General features: G+C 36.3%; 1 protein-coding gene and 1 long non-coding RNA gene across 2 annotated transcripts; both read right to left on the bottom strand.

Moving 5' to 3' along the window:
* Positions 1-2,185: 2,185 nt before the first annotated feature.
* On the bottom strand, positions 2,186-8,843 carry LOC123558909 (uncharacterized). The gene is made up of 3 exons (XR_006687830.2): positions 8,552-8,843; positions 8,195-8,319; positions 2,186-3,281 (listed from the first exon to the last, which is right to left on the bottom strand). It is a non-coding gene; the product is annotated as an uncharacterized LOC123558909 (long non-coding RNA).
* Positions 8,844-8,892: 49 nt separating this feature from the next.
* Positions 8,893-22,587, bottom strand: LOC123556923 (tolloid-like protein 2). The gene is made up of 9 exons (XM_053544538.1): positions 22,454-22,587; positions 20,493-20,840; positions 17,583-17,704; positions 15,434-15,595; positions 14,977-15,064; positions 12,812-12,933; positions 12,171-12,314; positions 10,569-10,804; positions 8,893-8,952 (listed from the first exon to the last, which is right to left on the bottom strand). Exons 3-9 carry the CDS (start codon positions 17,698-17,700, stop codon positions 8,893-8,895), a joined length of 930 nt encoding a protein of 309 aa, XP_053400513.1. The 5' UTR covers positions 17,701-17,704; positions 20,493-20,840; positions 22,454-22,587.
* Positions 22,588-23,052: the final 465 nt, after the last annotated feature.

Here is a 23,052-nt window from a genome sequence, read left to right as displayed (position 1 = left end):
TGATTGAGCCTGTTCATGGACAGTAGTGGAAATGCAAGCTACCGTCTACGCCCTCTAGCCCCGGGTTGAGCAAATGTCAACATTTACACATGCCATAAGTACCAGAATATAAATTAGAGACATCCGCAGATGTATTCATACGGCCATGCACATGGAACCTTCAATGATGCACTGAGTGCAATTCCATGAAAAGCAGCGTATGGCCCCCAGATAAAATAATGGCTTTGCCTTAAACGAGAAAACAATGAGCCGAACTAAACAATCTGGATTTTAGAGAGGGGATCTGTGGTTATGGAGCCTGTATTTCATAGAAACTGTCAAAAATTAAAAAGCAGGCACCATATCCAAGGGGTGATTAGGCTGTTAAAGCGGGAGTCTTGGAACCACCCAATCCGAAATGTTCAAGCTGAAAAATTAAACATTACACTAACATAACATTAATGTCGTGTTGAACGATCTGAATAGATCGAAATGCAACAGCTCTGACTGAAGGTACGGGGAGAAATTTTACTATCAACTGCCACAATTTGTAACTAAACTAACTTGTAACTGAAGCTCAAGAAGTGTTCGAACATTTATGTTGTCAAATGCTTTATACAGCGATACATTTGTTGGTTTTTGTTTTTGTTTAAGTTTTTGGGTTGGTTTAACGTCACGCCGACACAATTTATGTCATATAAAGAAGACGCCAAGTGCCCCGACGGGCATTATTTCATCAAAGGCAGGAACCATGGTAGAACCACAGACCTTACGTAAGCCAGCTGAATGGCTTCCTCACATGAAAGAATTCTACACCCCAAACCTACAGCGTTGCGGAGCAAGTGATTCGAAGTTAGGGAACTCAACCACATGGCCATGGAGGCCCCTTTAACGGCGGTTCATCGGAATATTCCCAACACTATTTAAATTCTAATTTAAAGGTAAATACATCGCACATGCTAAAGACAAATAAAGCAACAACTCAATTAAGGCTTTAATCTGACACCGATTACGTTGTTGTTTTTATATATTTACATATATATTTACAAAAATATAAAAATTGAAACTTTTATTAATTCATTTGAAAATTTCATTATTAATACACATTTTTTATTTAAACAGTAAATGCGAGTACACGCGTCGTTAAAAATATTTAATGAAATTTCAATAGTCTTCAAGCCTCAACAGCAAATTCAGTTTGAATTGTTTTGTACACGTCATAATTTTTTTTTTTAAATTGTTAAGACGAAAGTTTAATTACAACTATTAATACAGTATTATTCTTGAACTTTCTATATATTTCAATTGGTTTTTCTACGTGTAAATTTTATTTGGTGGAGGAGGAAGTTTTGGGATGTTTCGAGCGATACAATGCAACTTGGTTTTGTTTAAAGATGATCTTTAACGGTCGTAAATAAGTTCGGGTATTCTAACCCATATTCATCTACATCTTACTTCTGAAGACATGTAATGAGTTAATGAATATAGCACAGACACTTGGAGGTAAAGCCCCCCTCCCCTCTCCGCCCCTGCCAAATATCAGCCAATAGCTTAGTCTTTTAAAACAAACAGAGTATATGTCTCAAACACTTAATATGTTTTGTTACAAATTCAACATGTTTTAAAAAATAACATTTACTATCAATACAATAAAAAGTAAAGATAACTTACTCCTAGCGTTTCAGTCCAAGGAATACGAGAATCGATCCGAGCTTTGTTGGTGTTGCGCAGTCAAAAATACCAACAGAGCCGGGACACAAACGATATCATCAATGGTTATGATAAAAACACTCGCCTTCGCAGTCATCTGCCCCCGTTGCCGATGGTTAATAATGCTGCACAATTTATGTCAGGGCCGCGGGTTCGCTCCCAGCTGTGGGCGATCTTTTTTTTTTTCTAATGTAATATTTCTTGTATTTTCGTATTCTCTTTAATTATATAATCTCTATTTTATATATATGACTGCGAAGGCGAGTATTTTTATTATATAACCATTGATTATAACGTCTGTGTCCCGGCTCTGTTGGTAAATATGATTGGGCAAGACCAACCAAGCACGGATCGATTTTCGTCTTCACTGGACAAGCAATTTCTGTTGAAACGCTCGGAGTAAGTTATCTTTACTTTTTATTGCATTGATAGTAAATGGTAGATCTAATTTCAAAATATGTTGAATTTATAACAAAACATATAGTCATGTTCATTGTGTTTTAAAAGACTAAAAATATTGGCTGATATTTGGCAGGAGCGGGGAGGGGAGGGGGCTAGACTTCCAAGTGTCTGTGAATTTGACTATTAATGTCAAAATCTCATATTTGCCAACAAGCCTTTAAACTTAAAGAACATGCACTATCCCGCCTTTGACTTATATTTTATCCGCACCTTTGACAGCTAATTTACTTTACCTACGAACTCCATGAGCTTCGATACTAAATTGTATTTGGGGTAGCTACGCGTAAGAGCTCACACATCGTGCCGCCCATGGCCTCACTTTATCGCTCAAGATGTTTAAATTACGTCATATAGATTATGGCATAAGTTAAATTCAGCGTTGTGTCAAGGAGAGATTGTAAAGTAGGCAACATTCCCAGGAGGCTGATGGAGTGATGATTATGCATTTGGAACGTACTGTGATTAAGATATCGTTTTATGTGCGTAGTTCAGTTATTTACCTGAAACTCTTGACTTGATCAATTTTCGGATGTTGGATTTTCTTCTGACTTGGCAACTAGCATTGAAATGAACAAAGATTTGAAGGATTAAAGGAATTGTGATTAATGGAATTTATTTGAGTGAATAATCAGTTGCAGCTTTCTTCATTTACTAGATCTAATTTTCACTTTTGCAATTTTTAAAATATTTGTTTGTAGATCTAGATTTCTATTTCAAACTCAGTCTGTTTCAAATTACGGAAGGAAAAAAAGCTAATTGTAAAAAGTAAGTGTGAAACATCACTGAGGATTGTGCGTGTTTTTCGAAACATAACACGTGAAATTTCACCTAAATCTCCAAAACAGAGAATCTTTGGCAATGGCGACCAGAAATAAACAAAAGCAAATATCCGTAGAGAAGATAAAATTCAGTCGCACGGGACAACCAGACGATTGTTCCAAAAATCCTTGAAGTTCTCGAGGGTGTCTTTTTTTTAATTCACAAAAACATGTTATATGTCCTTTGATTTCGTTCCATTACTTCACATCAGCGCAAAGTTGAGATCCAATATAAGATGACACAGGCTAAAATGGTCTGTGTGGTGGAAGAGGCTGTGTAAGTTGTATAGCCGGATTTACAACTTGGATAAGCTGTAAGAGAATAATTGTAATTCAGTTAATTCTGTAAAAGTATACGCTAGAAAGATGGGGAAGAAAGATTTCAAATGAACTAACATAAATACTTTCTCCTTATTACATTAACTTTCAAATTCACCGAAAGATAAACTTTTCTTAATACAAAGTATATACTTTTGTGTTTACGTCTCTCAGATTTATGTATTGACATTATTTCAGTGAAACATAACAGCGATCACTATTGAGCATTTAGTTGTTAAATCGTGACATAGATCTTGTTTTTTTTGTTGGGTCTAAAGTCACACCCACACAATTAGACCACATAGCGATTTTCAATCGATTCTTGTGGAGAAAAACCTCACGTTCCCTGGGATTTCGAATCCATAGTGGTGAGTGACAAGTGATTCGAGAAAAACGGATATAACCATTCGGTCACGGAGGCCCCTTCATACAATAATACGAGTGCCGCAGTTTGGTAAGTAGTGTAATGTCAACTTCCCGATTAAACTATCTTATTGCCAATCTCACATTCTTCAAGACATAGAAGATGACCTTATTCGGACACGGGGTACTAATCCATAGGCGTGCAATAAGAATTACTTCAATTCCACATGTTCCAAGATACAAGTGGTCATACTAAGTACTGATGAACTCATTATTCTAATTGTGATTTTATGCGTATTTTATTGTATCTGTTAAGTTGAATTAATTCAGGTAAAATTGTTATCTTTATCATATTCCATTAAAATTAAATGACCATTAAACATTGTTTCTAATTTTCATTGAAATATGTCGATAATCGAAAGAGATAACATTAAAAAGTTGGACATATTCGTGCGAAAAAATGTTTGAGTATCCTCTTAATAATTATTGGTTTTCTGCATTCGTTAAACATACTGAAATGGAGAGTAAATAACAGATCACCCACTTACAATTGTCCGTGACACAGTATTGGTATCCAACATTAGCGCCACTTCTTTGTGTAGAATTGTCGCTGTATATCACAATGTACAACGCGTTGTTGGAACTTAGAACAGTGCCTGGCACGTTTGTTCCACAGTACGTTCCAATAAGGGACGTAGATTTATCTGTAGTTGATTTTGTTTGTTTGTTTTGGGTTTAACGCCGTTTTTCAACAGTATTTCAGTCATGTAACGGCGGGCAGTTAACCTAACCAGTGTTCCTGGGTTCTGTACCAGTACAAACCTGTTCTCCGCAAGTAACTGCCAACTTCCCCACATGAATTATCAGAGGTGGAGGACTAATGATTTCAGACACAATGTCGTTTATCAAGTAGTCACGGAGAACATACGCCCCGCCCGAGGATCGAACTCGCGACCCCGCGATCCGTAGACCAACGCTCTTACCTACTGAGCTAAGCGGGCGGGCTTATCTGTAGTTGAGTCTAGAATAATATAAAGTTGCAAACTATTGATACACATTTTATATCATAACAAAGCCAGAAATGTTATAAACCCTCCCGTAAAATGAAATCTATTCTGCCTAATTTGAACGCAAGAAATGGAGGAGCAGTGACTTGAACTTACAGCCCCTTGCTTCACAGTACGACGTCTTACCAAAACACCTCAGCGTCAGCTCTTCTCTCATCTCTTTTCTAGTCTGCAACACAATATTTATCTCAGATATTCGAAGAATAGGCATATTTATTGCACTCATCAGATCGTCGGCGTCTGCGACAGCATCGGCGTCTGACTTGGTTAAGTTTTTGTATGTAAGCTTGTATCTCAGTAGGGGCCTCCGTGGCCGAGTGGTTAAGGTCACTGACTTCAAATTACTTGCCCCTCACCGATGTGGGTTCGAGCCTCACTCGATGCGTTGAATTCTTCATGTGAGGAAGCCATCCAGCTGGTTCTACCCAGGTGCCCACCCGTGATGAAATAATGCACATATTTGTTCACTATGATAATCTGACATGGATCGCGCAGACCACATTACTCTATTTTTTCAATTACATCATGGTCCAAACAATGGCTCGTAAATTTTAACCCCATGAAAACTGAAGCTATGTTCATATCATTAGTTAATAGAATTCGCCCAAATTTATATTTTGACAATGTTCTGATTAATTTTGTAGAGCAACATAAACATCTTGGAGTTACTTTCAGTCACGATGCATCTTGGCATCAACACATAACAAACATTGTAACGACATCGTCAAAAATACTTGGAAGTATGAAAATGCTTAAGTTCAAACTACAGCGAAAAACACTTAATCAAATTTATATTTCATATTTAAGACCTCACCTCGAATACGCGTCATTAGTATGGGATAATTGCACGGAATATGAAAAACAAACACTTGAAAAATTATAGTATGAAGCTGCTCGTGTAGTAACAGGTCTCACAAGATCAGTGTCGATCCATAATTTACTTAAGGAGATAGGCTGGGTTTCGCTTAGTGATAGAAGGAAAATACAAAAACTTACACTTATATACAAAGGAAAAAATAATTTACTTCCCCTTTATTTAGCACAGTTATTTCCCCCTTCTGTAGATTTAGCTGTCGAAAATCGTTACTGGCTAAGAAATAATATGGATTATGCAGCCGTTGTAAGAAGAACAGACATTTATTCAAAATCTGTAATACCGTCTTCTCTAAAAATTTGGAATGAACTACCTATGGATATACGCGAATCTCAATCTTTAGCAGTTTTTAAAAGAAGTCTTAAAGAAGCTTTCAAACCTCCCGTCGTCCCTACATTTTATCTCAAAGGCGAAAGAATACAGACAATTCATCACTGTAGAATTAGAAATAACTGTAGTAACCTCAACTCAGATTTATATAATAACCATCTTGTGCCCAGTCCATCATGTGAATGCGGTGCTGAGCTTGAAAATGCTGAACACTTCTTTTTATATGTAACAGATACAGGCCTCAAAGGCGAACTCTTTTCATCAATACCAGACAGTTCCATCCTCTTAGTGCAAAGAAATTATTATTTGGAATAGATTCTTTAACAGATGAACAAAATGAAAAACTTTTTAAAGAAGTTCATAAATACATAAAGGAAAGTAAAAGATTTGATACTTGTTCAATATGATATAAATATTATGATACTGTTGTTTATCTTTATCTTTTGTGTGGGTAAAAAGCTTTACATAGCTTATGTTAACTTGCAGAAATCTCTCTCTCTCTCTCTTGATTTGATTTGATCTAATTTTTAACTGTTGTCACTGTTGACATTGACATATAACGGAGTGGTGGCTTTGTGGCTGGCAGCAACAAGAGGAAAGAAGCATTTTTCTTTTGTTTTTGTTTTCCTTATCTGCTTTTCATAATTTATCTTACTTCTAACATCTGCTTTTTTTTAAAAAAAAGAACTATGCGAATTTCATACTTGTTTAATTACTGAAAGGCTTTAGCAATCAAAATTTACTGTGTTTATGTATGTATATATGTATAAGTGTGATATAAAAATACATTACTTTTATTTATAGCGTGACCACCCTGGGAAGGGCCCTCGATAATGTTGTAATAACTTTTGGCCCAACCCATTTGTATATATGACATTTTTGATGTATGTGATTGTTGCTTGTGTTTCTGTATATATGTGCAATAAAATATGATTAAACTAAACTCTATTTTTTTTATTTTACAAAGTTAAGCCTACCTTTTGACACAACAATTTATGTTTAAAATTGTATCTGGGAAACCTCTTGTTTAATTTTTGCATGTAGAACCACCTATGGGAATCGATTGAAACCTTTAACAATTGTCAACTGTGATGATCTGATATGAAATGCTAAGGTTGCATAACTCAGTTATATTTTTACGCAAATTTGTGTTGTGTTTTTACTTACAGTATTATTTTGTTTCGATTACTTTCACGACAAGGCTTTTGAAAAGTCGAGCATTTGTCCCATGTTTTGAATATTTCAATGATACAGACCATAACTTACAAAGTACATTTGTAACAGTGATTGCACTGCAAGGGAAGATAATTGTTACGGAGTTTATTACAGTGCCTAAATTAATTCTCTCAACTCATTTTCAGACGCAACACTTATGATGTTAAATAATACTAGCAAACACTAACACAGATACACACTTGATAACATATTAAGGTAATGAATCACCATATGATTTATTTATTTTACGGCTTCAATCTATCTATAAAAAGAAACAAAAATACAAACAAATGGTTAGATGCTATGAAAGAATGGAAAACAACGAAACAAGGCAGTCTGAAAGACAGCTATATCCACCGCCACTGTTATTGATAGTGAAAGTGATGGTATTTGGTGGAAAGATTGAGGTTGTTAAGTATATTTTAAAGTCCATGTATGACGACATCAGTGAATTTGAAAAAAAAATCATTCAAAGGGTTTAGGAGATACAGAGCGGACACAAAATGGAAGCTCAAACATTTGACCTTAAGTTGTGACCTTGACTTGAGCCGACATGGCTGACACATAAGTTCTGCACATCGCCGTGATGAGGTGATCATTTGACGCAAGTTTCATGATAATCTTTCAAGGGGATTAGGAGATACAGAGCGGGCACAAAGTGTTACGGACGGACGGACAGACGGACGGAAGGACGGAGACCATTCCTATAACCCATCACCACTCTTGGCGGGGATTAACAAAACATTGTCGTCGAGCGATGTCTACATGTTAGAAAAAATATTCTTATGTTACCTTTTGCGACTGCTTAAAAGGATAAAGGTAATAAAATGAGTATAAACTATTTTATGTATCGATTTTCTTACAATCATGATTAGGTTTTTCTAAGAAGATTTAAATATCTAGTTTAATGATGATTTTATCGACTTTGATAAATTGATCAAAAAGTTAGTGCTGCGTTTATTTATAAGGCTTGTTAATTTCTGTGCGATTACGGAAATTTGCGACCACAACATGACTTTAGTCTATCCGATAAGCTGCCACATTTGGAGTATACTTACAATCGTAGACAGAAAAATAGTCGTGTGTGCAATTGGTGTCAGCTTCGAACTGGAACGCCACGAATGTCAAAGTAATTGCCGTGTCCGCGGGTGACGTAATCAGTAATCAGTATCAGTTCATATTGCTGTAAAATCAACATTTGACATAAAGGTTTGCAGTCATATTAACACAATTAATGTAACATGGTGGGCTTAGCAACTTAAAAGTGTTCTTCTCCGGGCATTACGCAATAAGGAACGTACGGAAACGTTGGTGGGCCTTCCACTAGCTAAATGATTACATCTGTAAAACGATTTAAATTTCAATCGAGGGGAGATAACCAAATAAATGACATGAACCTTGAACAACTGATTTACCTGTTATAGTTATTTGGATAATTTTCAGTGGTAAAATAGAAAGTGGTTACAGTTGCCGTAAGCGAAGCATTGCAGCCCGGACTATCAGTCGTTGTGGTAACAGAAACGGTTGTTGTCGTTGTCGTTGTCGTTGTCATCGTCGTAGTTGTATCAGAAGCGATTGTTGTTTTCGTTGTTGTGGCAGTTCGGGGAGGATCTGTTGTTGTTGTTGTATCAGGTGCCAGTGTCGTGGTCGTTGTGGCTGTTGTTATTGTTGCTGCTGTTGCTGCTGTTGTTGTTGTTGTTGTCCCTGCTACTGCTGAAGTATGGAAAAAAAGCGAGCAAAAAAAATATTCATATATTCACCAGATATTTGCCCACACCCATTTGAACCCAGACAGGGACATTACTTGTAACCATACCTGTGCGGAATTAGACAGGAATATAACTTATGCTTTCAATCATTTGAAACCAGACAGTAATATAACGTTTGAAATTGACATGGGCATAACGGTCGTGCCCGCAACTATTTGAAACTAGACAAGGATATAACTTGTGCTCAGAACTATTTGATACCAAACATCGATCTCATGTATGAAACTGTCAGACATATAATTTGTGCCCAATACTATTCGAAAGATTCAGTACTAGTATAGAATTCATCAAAAGGACTGACAGTCATTACAGTACTGAAATTCTTTAGATCTTCAATGGCAAAATTCCTTCTAAAAACGAATGGCTTCGCTAGTTGAGGATACAGTACTAAGAAGGCAATTTTTCCAGGCTAGTGTCCGGTGCTTGAAAATGCAATATCTAAACACGATGTCCTAAAACACAATTTGTACCGATTAGCTAAAGCTATATAAAGTTTTCTAGTTGTTAAGCAAAACCACCTCTTTACACACTAATGGGTTAGGCCATAACATAAGCACAGAAATTGGCGGCAAAATTTCCTCGGCGATACCCATTTCATTACTTTCCAGGTGATACAAATTTTCATTGATTATTTCTAGTATTGACTTCAACGATTAATGTGTGTACAATAAATACAAAGCATTTTATTTAAGATAAACATACTTAAAATATTTTTATTCAATCACGTTGATTGCCATAGGACAGTCAAACCAAGTACTGATGCACTCATTATTCTAATTTTGATTTTATGCTTACATTATTCAATTGTATCTGTTACGCTCAATTAATTCTAGCAAAAATGTTGTCTTTATCATATTCCATTAAAATTAAATGACCATTAAAGATTGTTTCTAATTTTCATTTATATATGTCGATATGTGAAAGAGATAACATTACAAAATTAGAAATAGTCGTTTGAAAAATTCTTGAGTATCCTGTAAACAATTATTTGTTTTCTGCATACGTTAAACATACTTAAATGGACGGTAAATAACAGATCCATACTGTTCGCTTTCAAAGCCTATTGCAATTAGAGAAACTGTTAGCGAACAGCGTTGATCCTGGCCAGACTGCGCGGATGCGCAGGCTGGTCTGGATCCATGCTGGTCGCAAATGCACTATGTTGGTTTTCTCATGGTGCGACTCTAATTATTTTTTTAATATATATTAGACCCAAATTCATATCTGATACGTCATAATGTCTACGTGAACATAAAATTAACACGTTTCCGTACTGTGTATTAATTGTATAGTTAAGAACAGTATAAATGTTTAAAAACACTAAACTGTAGTGAGAACTGGAAGTTTTTTAACAAATAACTGTTATACATGACATTTAATTGTGAATGTAGCGGTACAAACAGAGCTAGTTTATGTATTTAATTAAATTTTGATTCATTTAGTGAGGATTTCCTCCATGTAAATGTAGTATCTTTAAATAAATTATCATAGTGAAAGATGCACATTGGACATCTTTAAAATATACCTTTATGTCTCAGAAACTGGTCAAACACTGCGAGTATTATTCAACGCGAATTAATTGTAATAATTTTACTCTCAAACTTATTTCATTGTGAACACTTTTTAAAGTTTTTAACTTCAGTTATTGAATGATATTATTTACTGATATATTACGACTTAAAGAGAAGGAGATGATACTGAATTCTGGTACCTCGTCCAAACTGTTGACGCCTGCTAAATACACTTCTACAACTGATTCAACAGGGGTAGATAAATTCCTGACTGGAAAGTTTTCAGTACTGTAGTTGGTCAGTACGTCATTGATTAGGAACACCTCGGCGGACACTGGCGGACCAATAGTAGTTGTGGTGGTGGTCGGAGCTCCTGTTCCAGATACACCTGTGCGCATGTAGAAAATGACACGTTTGATTATTCATTTGAAGAATGATTTCACACTTTGTTTCTAGGACTAAAGACAGAAGTTTGTAACCCAAGTCGAGTATAATTTCACACTTTGTTTCTATAATTAAGACACAAGGCATATAACTTGTATGGGTTATAATTTCTCACTCTGCTTTCATGATTAAAGACACAAGGTGTGTTACTCATGTGGAGCATAATTTCATACATAGCTATCATACTAGATCTAGCGTTTCAGAATCAGAATGACATAACAGATCGGTGTTATACATATTCGCATATTTTGAATCATTTATTACGCACGCGGAATAATTCACAAGGCATCTACGCACTCTCTACGCTAGACTAGCTCCTAGACTATGATATATCTTTTTTTTACATTTTTATGATTAAATGTAGTGAAGTGAGCCAGTCTATATTCTATGTCCAATATCATATCATTCCTCTGTGAAAGTCTCTAAAATAGACTGACTTTTGTCTCTATAAAATTAAATTCAATAAAAAAAGGAAAAATGTAGGAAAATATTATTATCAGTCTAGTGGCTAGTCTATCTCTACGCACTCGTAGATATTTCCTCAGGATGTATAACATCTTTGGTCTGTTTTAATAAAATCACTTTAAAACACGGACACGTTGTAGTCACGTCGACATATTATTTAGTGTCATGTATACTCTAAAACATTCTTCCCTATTTCATTCAGCTTGTTTACATAAAAGACATATCAAAATTGAAAAAAAAAACATATACAAATGAAGTATGTTTTAATATATTTAAACAGTTGGACACCGCGCAGAATAATTAGAGCGCGTGCAGTGGTCCAGTGGTAACTCTGTCTGATTACGAAACAAGGTGTCGTGAGTTCGAGCTCCAGTTCCTCCAACTAAAAATTACTAACACTGCATGGGATAAGAGTCCCGTGTATGGGTGCTTTACACCTGGCACACTTAAGAACCAGGGAAGCTTCTGGAATTGGAGCGTCTTTTGCATCTTGCGACTAACATTTCTAACAGTCTTCTGGAGGAGTCGCCAATATGGGTTACCGATGTCGACTATAAATAAGCTTACATACAAACAAGCAGAATAATTCACTTCGTCACGCCCTCGTGAAATTATTCCGCAGTCGTATAACCTCTTCGTAGTATTAGAATCTATTAAACCATGGTTTTGCTGTATTTGTTTTTTTTTTCAAAACACATATGATCATAATGCATTTCTTTGGACAGGTCTACAGCTGCGGATTAAGGCAATGTATGTTTGACTTATAGCACAATTTTAATTTAACATACAATAACTAAATTTTTGGTTACAGTCTTATTTCATAGCGTATATGTGCATGTAATTACCTAGAAAATATTGTAAAGTAAACCCATTCTTTTCTATGCTGCTGTCAGAATGAAAATGCACGAGATATTCAGTGCCTGTTAACTCCCATCTCTTCAAGAATGTTCCACAGTGTATATCTAATACAGAATTCTTTGTGCAAGCACCTGTCCAATTAAACATGAATATTTATAAGTAAGATTAATTACAATGCGTTCAATACAGCATGGCAAAAGTTCAACACATGTGAAAAAAGTTGTATAGGCCCCTTTACAACATGGCAAACAATTAAAATGCAAAAACATTCATTACATTCAACATATCACAAATACCATTTTTACAAGAAATTTTGATTTAGATTATTAACAGAAAAATATTCAAGTTGAAATAAAACATATATTCAACAGTTGCAACCAGAAATTTCAGTGACAAAAATAGTAAATAAAGTTATTTGAACAGATCTGAAACTCGGTATGATTTAGTTAAAACTATTGGACATATTTTAAGGAAAATGAAAGGTTTTTTGTATGTGTCTCTTTTATAGGTAAAATATCTTTCACTCGTCAACATTAGATCTTACATTTTGAAATATTGCATCTAATGTTCACTCGATGAAAGATATACTTCAGTAGTAGTATATAGTATTATGGTTGTATCATATTACCGTTGTAGATGGTCAGCCTATCATATGTGCATCCCGACGCCCGTTCAATGCTCATTGCGGACAACTGTAGAATAAGATTACCACCTGTTGGATTCTCCACAAGAAAGTACTCGTCCTGATTGCTGTAATTCAAGACAAAAGATTGACATGTATTTACTTTGGATCAATACACCGGTATCCGCTTAGAAAGAAATATTCAATACTCAAGAAAGTGAAACTTTGCTCTAAACTGTAGTTTACATTTAGTGTCATCATACCTCTTACAGCGAATATCATACTTTGCAAAATTTACGGAAGCCGTGACGGTGACGTCATTCAGCGTTCTTGCACTAGCTTTTATGATTTTTTTTGTTTGTTTGCACTCCACGCAGAAACTTGACGGCCTTTACACTTCCTTATTGTTTTAAAAGTGTTTTTCAGTTGCATGTACAGTTTTCAATACAAAAAAAGAAGTAAAATAATCATGTTAGCGCGGTTTACGAGTTTCTATGACTGATTCGGGGTGCTCGGGTGTTCATGCAGACAACCAGTCTGCGGTGTGTGTATATAAACCGGAACCGGAAAACATCGAAAAAATTGCCTCAGTATATGCAGACAACAAAGACGAATAGCTATATACGGACGTTACCGTCTCGAGGATTTTCATCCCCTATAAGTAAATCAGCGATAAATGTAACAGGGATCAAGAACCAGACCACTGTTTATTGCAGAGCGTACATCCTCATCCATCGACGCTACGTAATTCTGAAACGAACTGTGGTAGACCTCTGATATTCATAAATGACAATCCTAACACTCGGCATACCGTGAGGACCGGGCTATTTTGTCTTTAATCGTGAACCGTGGTTTATTACAAAGAATACAATCGCTATGATCGATATACAGCGCGAGCCGGGTTAGTCTTATTGTAATTTGGAAACCGTTGTCTATTAAAAAGCATTCAATCGCTATGTTCGATATAACGCGAAAACCAGGCTTGTCTGTTTGTAATCGGGAAACCATTGTTAGTTCGTTATATCCGATCATGAGAACCGGGCTATCTGTTATTGATAAATCGTTGTTTGTTATAAAGCATTCACTTGCAGTGTTCGAAATATCGCGAGAACCAGGTTAGTCTGTTATGATCATACAACCGCTGTTTGCCAAGTTACAGAGCATGAGAGCTAACAATCGTAATATTCGATATACCGAGAACAGTAGATAACTTTTTCTGTTATTGAGCAACGAATGTTTGCTGTAAAGCATTGAATCGCAATATCGTTTGAAGCAAAAAGTTGATATACCACGAGCACCGATTATTTCATTGGTTATTGAGCAGCCTTTGTTTGTGTTATACAACATATCGTCACATTATTAAACACATACATGGAACAAACAGCAAAGACATTTTCGAGCAGAGGATTTCACATATAATACGACAACACATCAGTTATTTTCGCAATAGAAAGCCGTCTCAAATATTTTAATTACATTTTAACCCTTACCCTGCTAAATTTCTATAATGAACTTGTCCATCTTCCAATTCGGACAGTACCATTAACTGTTAAAAGGGGTGCTTACCAAAAAGATACTGACTGAATGGCGAACAGTGCATCTTATGATCAGACTGCACGGATGTGCAGGCTGATCATGATCTAAACTGGTCGCAAAGGCAGAATAAATCGTGTCCCAGCATGGTAAGGGTTAAAGAAATTTTGAAATAGCAAATACCTACAATACAGTACAAACTACAATGCGGAAAGTCGAAACTACAATAATGAATTGATGTCACGGTGGAGAAAAATCAACACTATAATCGTGAAATGGTGAAACTAAGATGTTGCAAAGTCAAAATAAAAAAGTGAAAAGTCGAAACAACCAAATCACGATGATGAAAAGTCGAAACTTCGGTAACGAAAGCACGAATTCATTTCGAGTTTTCGCCATTGCTGTTTCGACCTTTCTATCATCTGTTGTTTCTTTCTGGAGATTTTTACATGTGGGGATATTATAAATTTACGGGATTCTTTAGTATTCGTAACGATCCAATTGTCATAGGAATGCCCACATTGTATGTTGTGCTGATTAGAAATGTTATAGACATAGAAGTTTGACAAACAGCAATGACAAGAAAGTACATTTATTACATCAGCAATATCTGACGTGACGGAATAAGGTATACCTACCTCAGGTATGGAGAATTCGTGTTGCTCAAAGACAGTACGGTACTCGTGGCTGTATATGATGTGTAGCCAGCCTTGCAATTTGGGTAAGCTGAGGTAAAATAATTGAATAATTTAAAAATAAAATGTTTATGGCATGATGAGGTGTTGGAATGTCTCAGTCTGTATTATTAGCGAAATTACATTTTGTTACGGTCGCATTAAAACGCTTTCTGGCTTCAATTTATTTCGAGATAATATGTGAACACCAAAACAGCACCGATGTCAAGTACTTAAAACGATGTGTTGTCCTTTTAGTAGTTTCCAAGCCCACGCCCCACTTCCCCACACACCCCTATACCGGTCATGTTTTATCAAGAATTAAGGTACCAATTCAAGTGTAATGATTATATTTTGAAAACGCTGAATACATCTGGCAATTATCTAAACACTACATGAAAACAACTAAGTTTCAACTTACAGTTGTTCGAATATACGTAACCAACATTAGCCCCAGTGCGCTGTATAGAACCGTCACTGTATATTACTATGTACAATGCATTGTTGTTACTTAGAATACTCCCTGGTGCGTTGGTCCCGCAGTATGTTCCAATGAGAGACGTAGATCCATCCACAGTGGAATCTAAAATGATATGATTTCATTAAATAATTTACCAAAATGATAAAAGATAAGATACATTTGTCCAGTCCGCACCTTCTCGAGTCTACCCGTGTAATTAGGTTCAATGGCATACAGAAAAGTTTACGGCTGACCTTCTTTGCGATGTGTGACTAGCCGAGTTTTCGGGGCTCAGTTCTTCCAGATAATCTACTCACCTTTTAATATTTCATAAAGTTGGTCGACAGGGTCCTGCAGACTTGAACTGGCTCCTGAGACCGAATTATGGTTCCTACGGGCGGTCAAGCGGATTCGACATTTTCAATTGTCATTTTCTTGAAATGAGGTGCCAAGGGACGATCCAGCATATTCGGTAGACTAGATATGGGATATTGAATCAAAATTAGGTCCATAGTGCTGGTCCACCGAATATATGTCATCAGATCATAATGCGGCCCTAGACCACAGGATTTGGTTGACTTAAGTATAGTCATTTAATCAAAATTAGTATTCAAAAGACGCTCCGGTAGTTTTGGTAGCCCCTTTACGGGCCATCAAAACAAAATGAGAGTCATTGTGACAGTCAAACAGATATGACAGACTCGATCTGACATAAAATCAGTTTTTAGAGACGGTCCACGGGATTCGGTAGATCCGGTCTAAGTAAAAACATCCGATGAGATTTATAGAGACGGTCCATAGGATTCAGTTGAGTTGATAATAGTCATTTAATTAAAATGAGGTGCCTAAAACCATAAAGTGGACCCGATAGACTCTGAGTCATCAAATCAAACGGAGGCTCATGGTGAAAGTCAGAGAGATTCATTAGGCAGACTCGATCTGAGTTATCAACTCAAAATGAGGTCCGTAGAGACCAGCAGAATTTGGTACTAGTATACTCGACTTGAGTCATCGTATCAAGAAGAGGTTCATAGTACCGTCCATCGGATTCGGTAGACTCAATCTAATTCACAAATTAAAAAGAGACCCATAGTGACGGTCCACCGGATTGGCCTGAATAAAGTTCAAATGAAGCTCCTTGACACGGTCCACAGGTTTCGGTAGACTTGATCTGGGTCATTTAATCAAAAAGGAGTCCATAGAGAGTCAAACGGTCCATCGATTTCGAAACTGAAATGGAGCTCCTGGGTTCGGAAGAGTCATCAAATCAAGTATGACTCAAGGAGAAACAGATTCGCAAGACTCTGGTCATTAAATTAAAATGAGGTTCTCCTTAACCCTTAGACTGCTGGCGGCAGATGATTCTGCCTTTGCGACCAGTGCAGACCAAGACCAGCCTGCACATCCGTGCAGTCTGATCATGGTCTGCACTGTTCGCTATTCAGTCAGTAAATTTTCAGTGAAAACCCCTTTGAGTAATAAGTGGTAGTGTCCAAATTGAAAGATGGACCAGTCCATTATAGAAATATAGCAGGGTAAGGGTTAAAACAGTGCAGCAGAATTGGCAGACTCGATCTTAAAGTCAGCACATCAAAATGATGCTCTAAGAGACAGCCAGCCGGGTTCGGCTGAGCCGATCTGAATGTTTCTCATAGATACGATCCACAGGTTTCGGTAGACAAAATCAGAGTTTTCAAATCAAAATGAGGCTCTGAGGGATGTTCGACCGGATTTGGCAGATTCGATCGGAATCGTGAAATCAAATTGATATTGATTTTAGTCATCAATTTAAAATAAAGCTCTTAAGAGACGGCCTACTGGATTAGCAAATTATGATCGAATTGATATTCTTAGAGACTATTCGAGGCACCCGGTAGACATGACCTGGCTAATTAAATCACAATGAGACTCCTAGTGACGGATTTCCGGCTTTGATTGACTCAAGTTGATCAGGCTGCAAATAAGAAACGGTCAATCGGATTCTGCAGAGTCGCTATGAGACATCAAATCAGAATGAGGTTCCTTGAGACGACCACCTGATTGTGTCATCGGATCAAAGCACATTACTGTTTTGTACATCTGCATTTTACTTTATTAAAGGACTACTTACAATCGTAGACTGCAAAATTGTCGTACGTGCAATACGTGTCAGCTTCAAACGTAAAAGCGAGAAAAGTTAACGTAATTGCCGTATCTGTTGGAGACGTAATCAGTATATGACAGTTCATATTGCTGAAAGAAAAAAAACATTGTATGTGCAACTTTTCAAGTTATACAGCCATACCTTTATGCAAAAAAAAAGTCATATGTGTTTTAGTAACATTTAGTATAATTTAAATACCCAACGATAGACTGAGTATAGGTAAATTTCGATTAAATTACATGGGCCGGTGGAATAACTTGTAGTTTGTGTATCTATGCTTATTTATAGCCGCCTCCAGTTACTTATAAGGGCGACTCCTCCAGAAGAACGTGGAGGATAACTTGCAGGATACACAAGATGCTTCAGTTCCAGAAGCTTCCCTAACTCTTTAGCGTGTCCAGCGCAAAGCACCCGTATAAAGCACGACAACAGCTAGGTTCACATTATAGATAAATAATGTTTAAAATCGCATTAGAAAAGCAGATGGCAAACAAGTGACATTTCGGTTCCGCATACAAGTAGATATTTCATTTGAAAAGAGGACAAACCGAGCATAAGTGAGACACATGCCATGGTTAATTTCTGTTAATAATTCCGCTTAAAAACCAACAAAAGTTTGATAAATCGCATTATACTCAATAAAAGCTGTATAAATTCCGTTTTAACCGAAAGAAACTAACAAAAGCTGAATAAGTAAATAAATGATGTTGAAAAAGCAGTTTGTGCTCACCTGTGATAGATGAACACAATAAAATTAATTTATACCATAGATAAAATGTTACTGGCTGTTTATTACGGAAGCCGAGAAGGGCCACTTTTGAGTTTTTACTTACGAGTGCTTTTACTTATGACTTACAGTCTTTGACTTTTGACTTTTACATTTTGACTTAATGACTTTTGGCTTATATCTGAAATTATTTAAGCACGTGTTCTAGAAGCTGAATATTTGCTTGCAAGAAGGCAACTTCGTTGATCTCAGGTATGTGATAAATATTGTAATTAAACACCTTCAAGCATACACGCTTTGAATTAAAAATATTTACATTCGCTCTATTCTTTTCCATTGAAAATTTTGACGTTCATTTCGTATGACAGCAAAATGAAAGGCGCGAAAGTTACGTCAACGCTGCTTAGTGATAACGGGCCGCTGTTTTGACGACGTCCGCGTATAGTCAGGGAGAACTTTCCTTAGATGACGTCGCAGTTGTTCCGTCTGTTGAACAGAATATCCGGGAAGCTGATTTTAAGATTAAATGCAAGAAAATGTGTGCAATTTATAATATAATCTTGTTTACAAATGGAAAGGAAATATAATGTAAATATAAGAAATGAAATGCATTTTTTCGGTGTTCATGCGAAATGAACGACAGAACAGGATCAGCAAATTAAACATGAATCGCTGGATTTGCCGATCCTATTGTGGCGTTCATTCTGCGCGATTCATGTTTAATTTGCCAAATTGAATCCTATTCTGTCGTTCATTTCGCATGAACACCGAAAAAAATACATTTCATTTCTTAAGCATTTCCAGTAGCCTACGTCAAAATCTCCAGATCAAATGTATTTAATGTGGTTTTTAACGGCAGAGAGGGCGTGGCGGTACGTTGATGTTACCAAGACATGTTCGTAATACAGGGTACTAGTAACGGTGAGCTGTTTGATGAAGGGCCGAGACCATTATTCTACGATGATTCCAATGACAAGGCTCGTGAAGCTATGATGCAAAGCAAAGTAACTATTTTCACGGTGGCCAGTTACAACAGGCTTATAAAGATCGTTTCTGGGATAGCTTTTCTTCCTGAAATCATGCCATCTTCAGTCTGAGATGGGTGGACACAAACTTATCCATTTACTAAAATATATACAGTCAAACTTGTCTATAAAGACCACCATTTGGGAGAGCCAAAATGTGGTCTTTATTGGGAGGTGGTCTTTATTCACAGGTTTAATACACTGTAAATGTTAAAACTGGAAACAAAACATGTGGTCTTTACTGCCAGGTGGTCTCTGTTCAGAGGTGGTCTTTAACACAGGTTGGACTGTATGTCCTTTATCCGATTAGAGCAAATTACTGACCTCCTATATATAGTATCATTTCTTTTATAACAATAGTCTTATGACAGTTCTTTTCTCGGCCCTACAACAGCTCATCATTACTAGTACCTTGTATTACGAAAATGTCTCGGTAATATAAACAAACACTCCCTTATGAACCACATTAAATACTTGTGATCTGGAGTATTTGAGGAAGACTACTGGAAATAATTTTAATTCAGAGCTTATATGCTTGCATTAGGTGTTCAAAATGTTTATTACATACCTGAGATCAACGAAGTTGCCTTCTTGCAAGAAAATGTTCAGCTTCTAGAGCACGTGCTTAAAAATGCTAAGAAATAAACCAAAAGTAGTCAGTCATAATGTAAAAATCAAAAGTCAAAAGTCAAAGGTCGTAAGTCGTTCATAATGTAAAAGTCAAAAACACCTGTAAGTCAAAACTCAAAAGTGGCTCTCCACGGCTTCCGTAGTTTATAATATATGTTTACAGTGGAACTCAAAAAATATACTGGCCCTATTAAAAGGTAAGTTATCTATGGAAAGTACATGCATTTATTATATATCAACGATGTTTTATCCGAAACAAAGCTTGTATTTCACTTATGAATGCAAAACCTTGTATACAACTCCGATCCGATACGGAGAAGTATTCAACGGTAGGACTACTTGTTTAGTTGCGACCTTCTATGCATCAAAACGTTCTCTTTGATTGTTTCTTTGGTATAGTGCCGTTTTTCAACACTATTTCAAATATCTAGAGACCTGCCCTTAGTACGATGTATACTGTTGCAAACACAGCGCTTATCGAACAAAAAAAATTACCTGTCATAGTTGTATGGATAATTCACAGTTGTAAAATATGAAGTTGTTAGAGTTGCTGTTAATGTCTGATTGCAGCCAGGATCAGCTGTTGTGGTACTAGGAGCTGCTGTTGTTGTTGTTGTTGTCGTATCAGGAGCTGCTGTTGTTGTTGTGGTGGTGGTATCAGGAGCTAAAGTTGTTGTTGTGGTGGTGGTATCAGGAGCTAAAGTTGTTGTTGTTGTTGTGGTGGTGGTATCAGGAGCTAAAGTTGTTGTTGTTGTTGTTGTGGTGGTGGTGGTACCATCACCAGGGGGGTCAGTGCCTGGTGACGGGGATCAGTGCCTGGTGTCGGTGATTGTCCAATGACAACTGCAAATCGAAATAAGCCTAAGAAGTGTTGAAGGCACTAACTCATAAGTCATGTAAGTGTTGAATTTCATCGAAGTTGCATAAAGAAAACTTCCGAGTAATTGAACTCAATTTTGACAGGATGAAAATACCGACACTAAGAAACAGCTTGGGGCTATAGATTTTAAACAAAAGCCTTTGTATCACATTGGTGGCAATGTCAAACTCACCTCAGTCACGCAACACTAGAAAGTAGTGTTTGAATAGAAGTACAATGTATTGAAATGAAACCAAAGTTGTCTGTCGGGTCATGCGTTGTCATAATTGATATCGTAAAACAATAAACACAGCAAAATTAGTATCGAAAAGTAGTATGAATCAAACACAACTTAGTCAATAGGGTTCTCACATCAATACCAAGGTTTGAATTGCACATGGGGTGAGCTCGTATAAGGTCAAGACTTTATTATTGAAAATAGAGAAAACAAACTATTCCCGCTAAAACCTAAAGGGGAGGATTATATCAATTTTAAGACAAGGAGAGTATATATGGCAAATTTCACTGTTGTTAAAAGTAAGAAGAAAAAGAAACAACGTGCGCTCAGCCACCTCTCAAATCAATGCAACTTAGCATAAGGGAAGCCCATACCAAGGCGGGGGTTTCATATGGTCCAGGCGTTGTGCCTCTTACAAGTATTCTAAGTGTCTATGTAGCTTATATTAAAATTGAGACCAAGGTTAGAATATAGAATTGCATATAAAGCATTTGGAAACAAGTGGACCATGGAGTGTATCGCTCACCTGACCTAGTTCTTACCACTGGAAACTCTAGGACAGTATGTGTTTTGTCCTAGATTTCAAGGAAACAAACACTACTGGACATATTTCATGTAAATCAGGTAGATCATTTACCAAGTTTTTCAATGATTTGACCTAGTGACACTTTTGACCAAAATTTCATACAGACAAACATTCTGACTAAGATTTCGGATGATCAACTTGAAAAAGACGCCTCTGAAACGTCAACAAAGTTTTTCTATGATTTGACCTAATGACCTAATTTTTTTCAAGGTCACTCGTTACAGATTTATCCTACATTTAAAAAAGACAAACATTCTTACCAAGTCCAATGAATATCAGGTCAAAAAAACGTGGCCTTTTGAGTTTTAATAAAAAAAATTTCTATGAGTTGACCTAATTGTGACATATTTTGACCTAGAAAATCCAGTTTCGAACTTGACCTAGATTTAATAGAGACAAAGATATTGAAAAAGTTCCACAAAGGTTAGGTAGAAAATGTGGCCTCTAAGGTGTTTTTTTTTTACCCCAGATGACGTATATACTAAATTTATATTCTGCAATTAACTTCCGCTATGACCTTACAAATGTTTGTGTTCGAAATAGAAAAAAATGCAACAATAATGAGATCACGCAATGGGAGCTTAGATTTTACACACATTGAACAGTTGTGCCTAACCTAACCAAATACAATAGAAATTAGCTGAAAATACTCCTTGAAAAAAGTACACGAGTGACTTCTATCAACGTACTAAATAATTTCCAGACATTTTCACTCTGATGATTATTAGCAAACGGTTAAATAACGTTTAAGATAATGTAAAACCATTACTCACCTAATGCAAAATGCATCCAGATCAGGGTAATAATCCACTTACCCAACATCTTTTTCGCGGTCCTTGGTAGTCCTTTAAATATAATACGTACATTTTATTTTTGGTTTACATATTTCGTATCAAGATTTTTTAATTAAACTATATTTTCAATAAAGAATGGAATCATGACTTCCATGTACGCGCGACTATAATAAGTTAATTCTTAGTTGTACAAACTCCTCAGAATTGCCATACATGTGCATATAGCCAGGCCCATAACAAAGAATTACATTCAATTTGTTCATTAATGTCATTTCAACAAGAAGAAGAACAAAAACAGCAACAACAAAAACCACTAAGTGAATATTGTCCAGTATAAGCTTTCTTTCATCTACATCTTTCACGCATAAAACAGATGTGGCAAAAAGAGATATTTCAGAAATAGTTTGTCTCTATTTTCAGTTTAAAGACTTGTATGGCAATAGCACCGTAATGGTTGATTCTCCGTATATGATTCAGCACTCCTCAGTAATGAAAATCCATTTACCCGTATTGCCGAAATCGCAAGGAATCTACCGACTATTTACGGATTGACTACCTTGTTTATTTTATTATAAGAA

This window comes from Mercenaria mercenaria, chromosome 5 (assembly GCF_021730395.1).
Source record: "Mercenaria mercenaria strain notata chromosome 5, MADL_Memer_1, whole genome shotgun sequence".
In the NCBI taxonomy this organism is placed as follows: Eukaryota; Metazoa; Mollusca; class Bivalvia; order Venerida; family Veneridae; genus Mercenaria; species Mercenaria mercenaria.
Note: the sequence above shows the minus strand (reverse complement) of the source record. Positions and strands in the feature narration are given on the sequence as shown.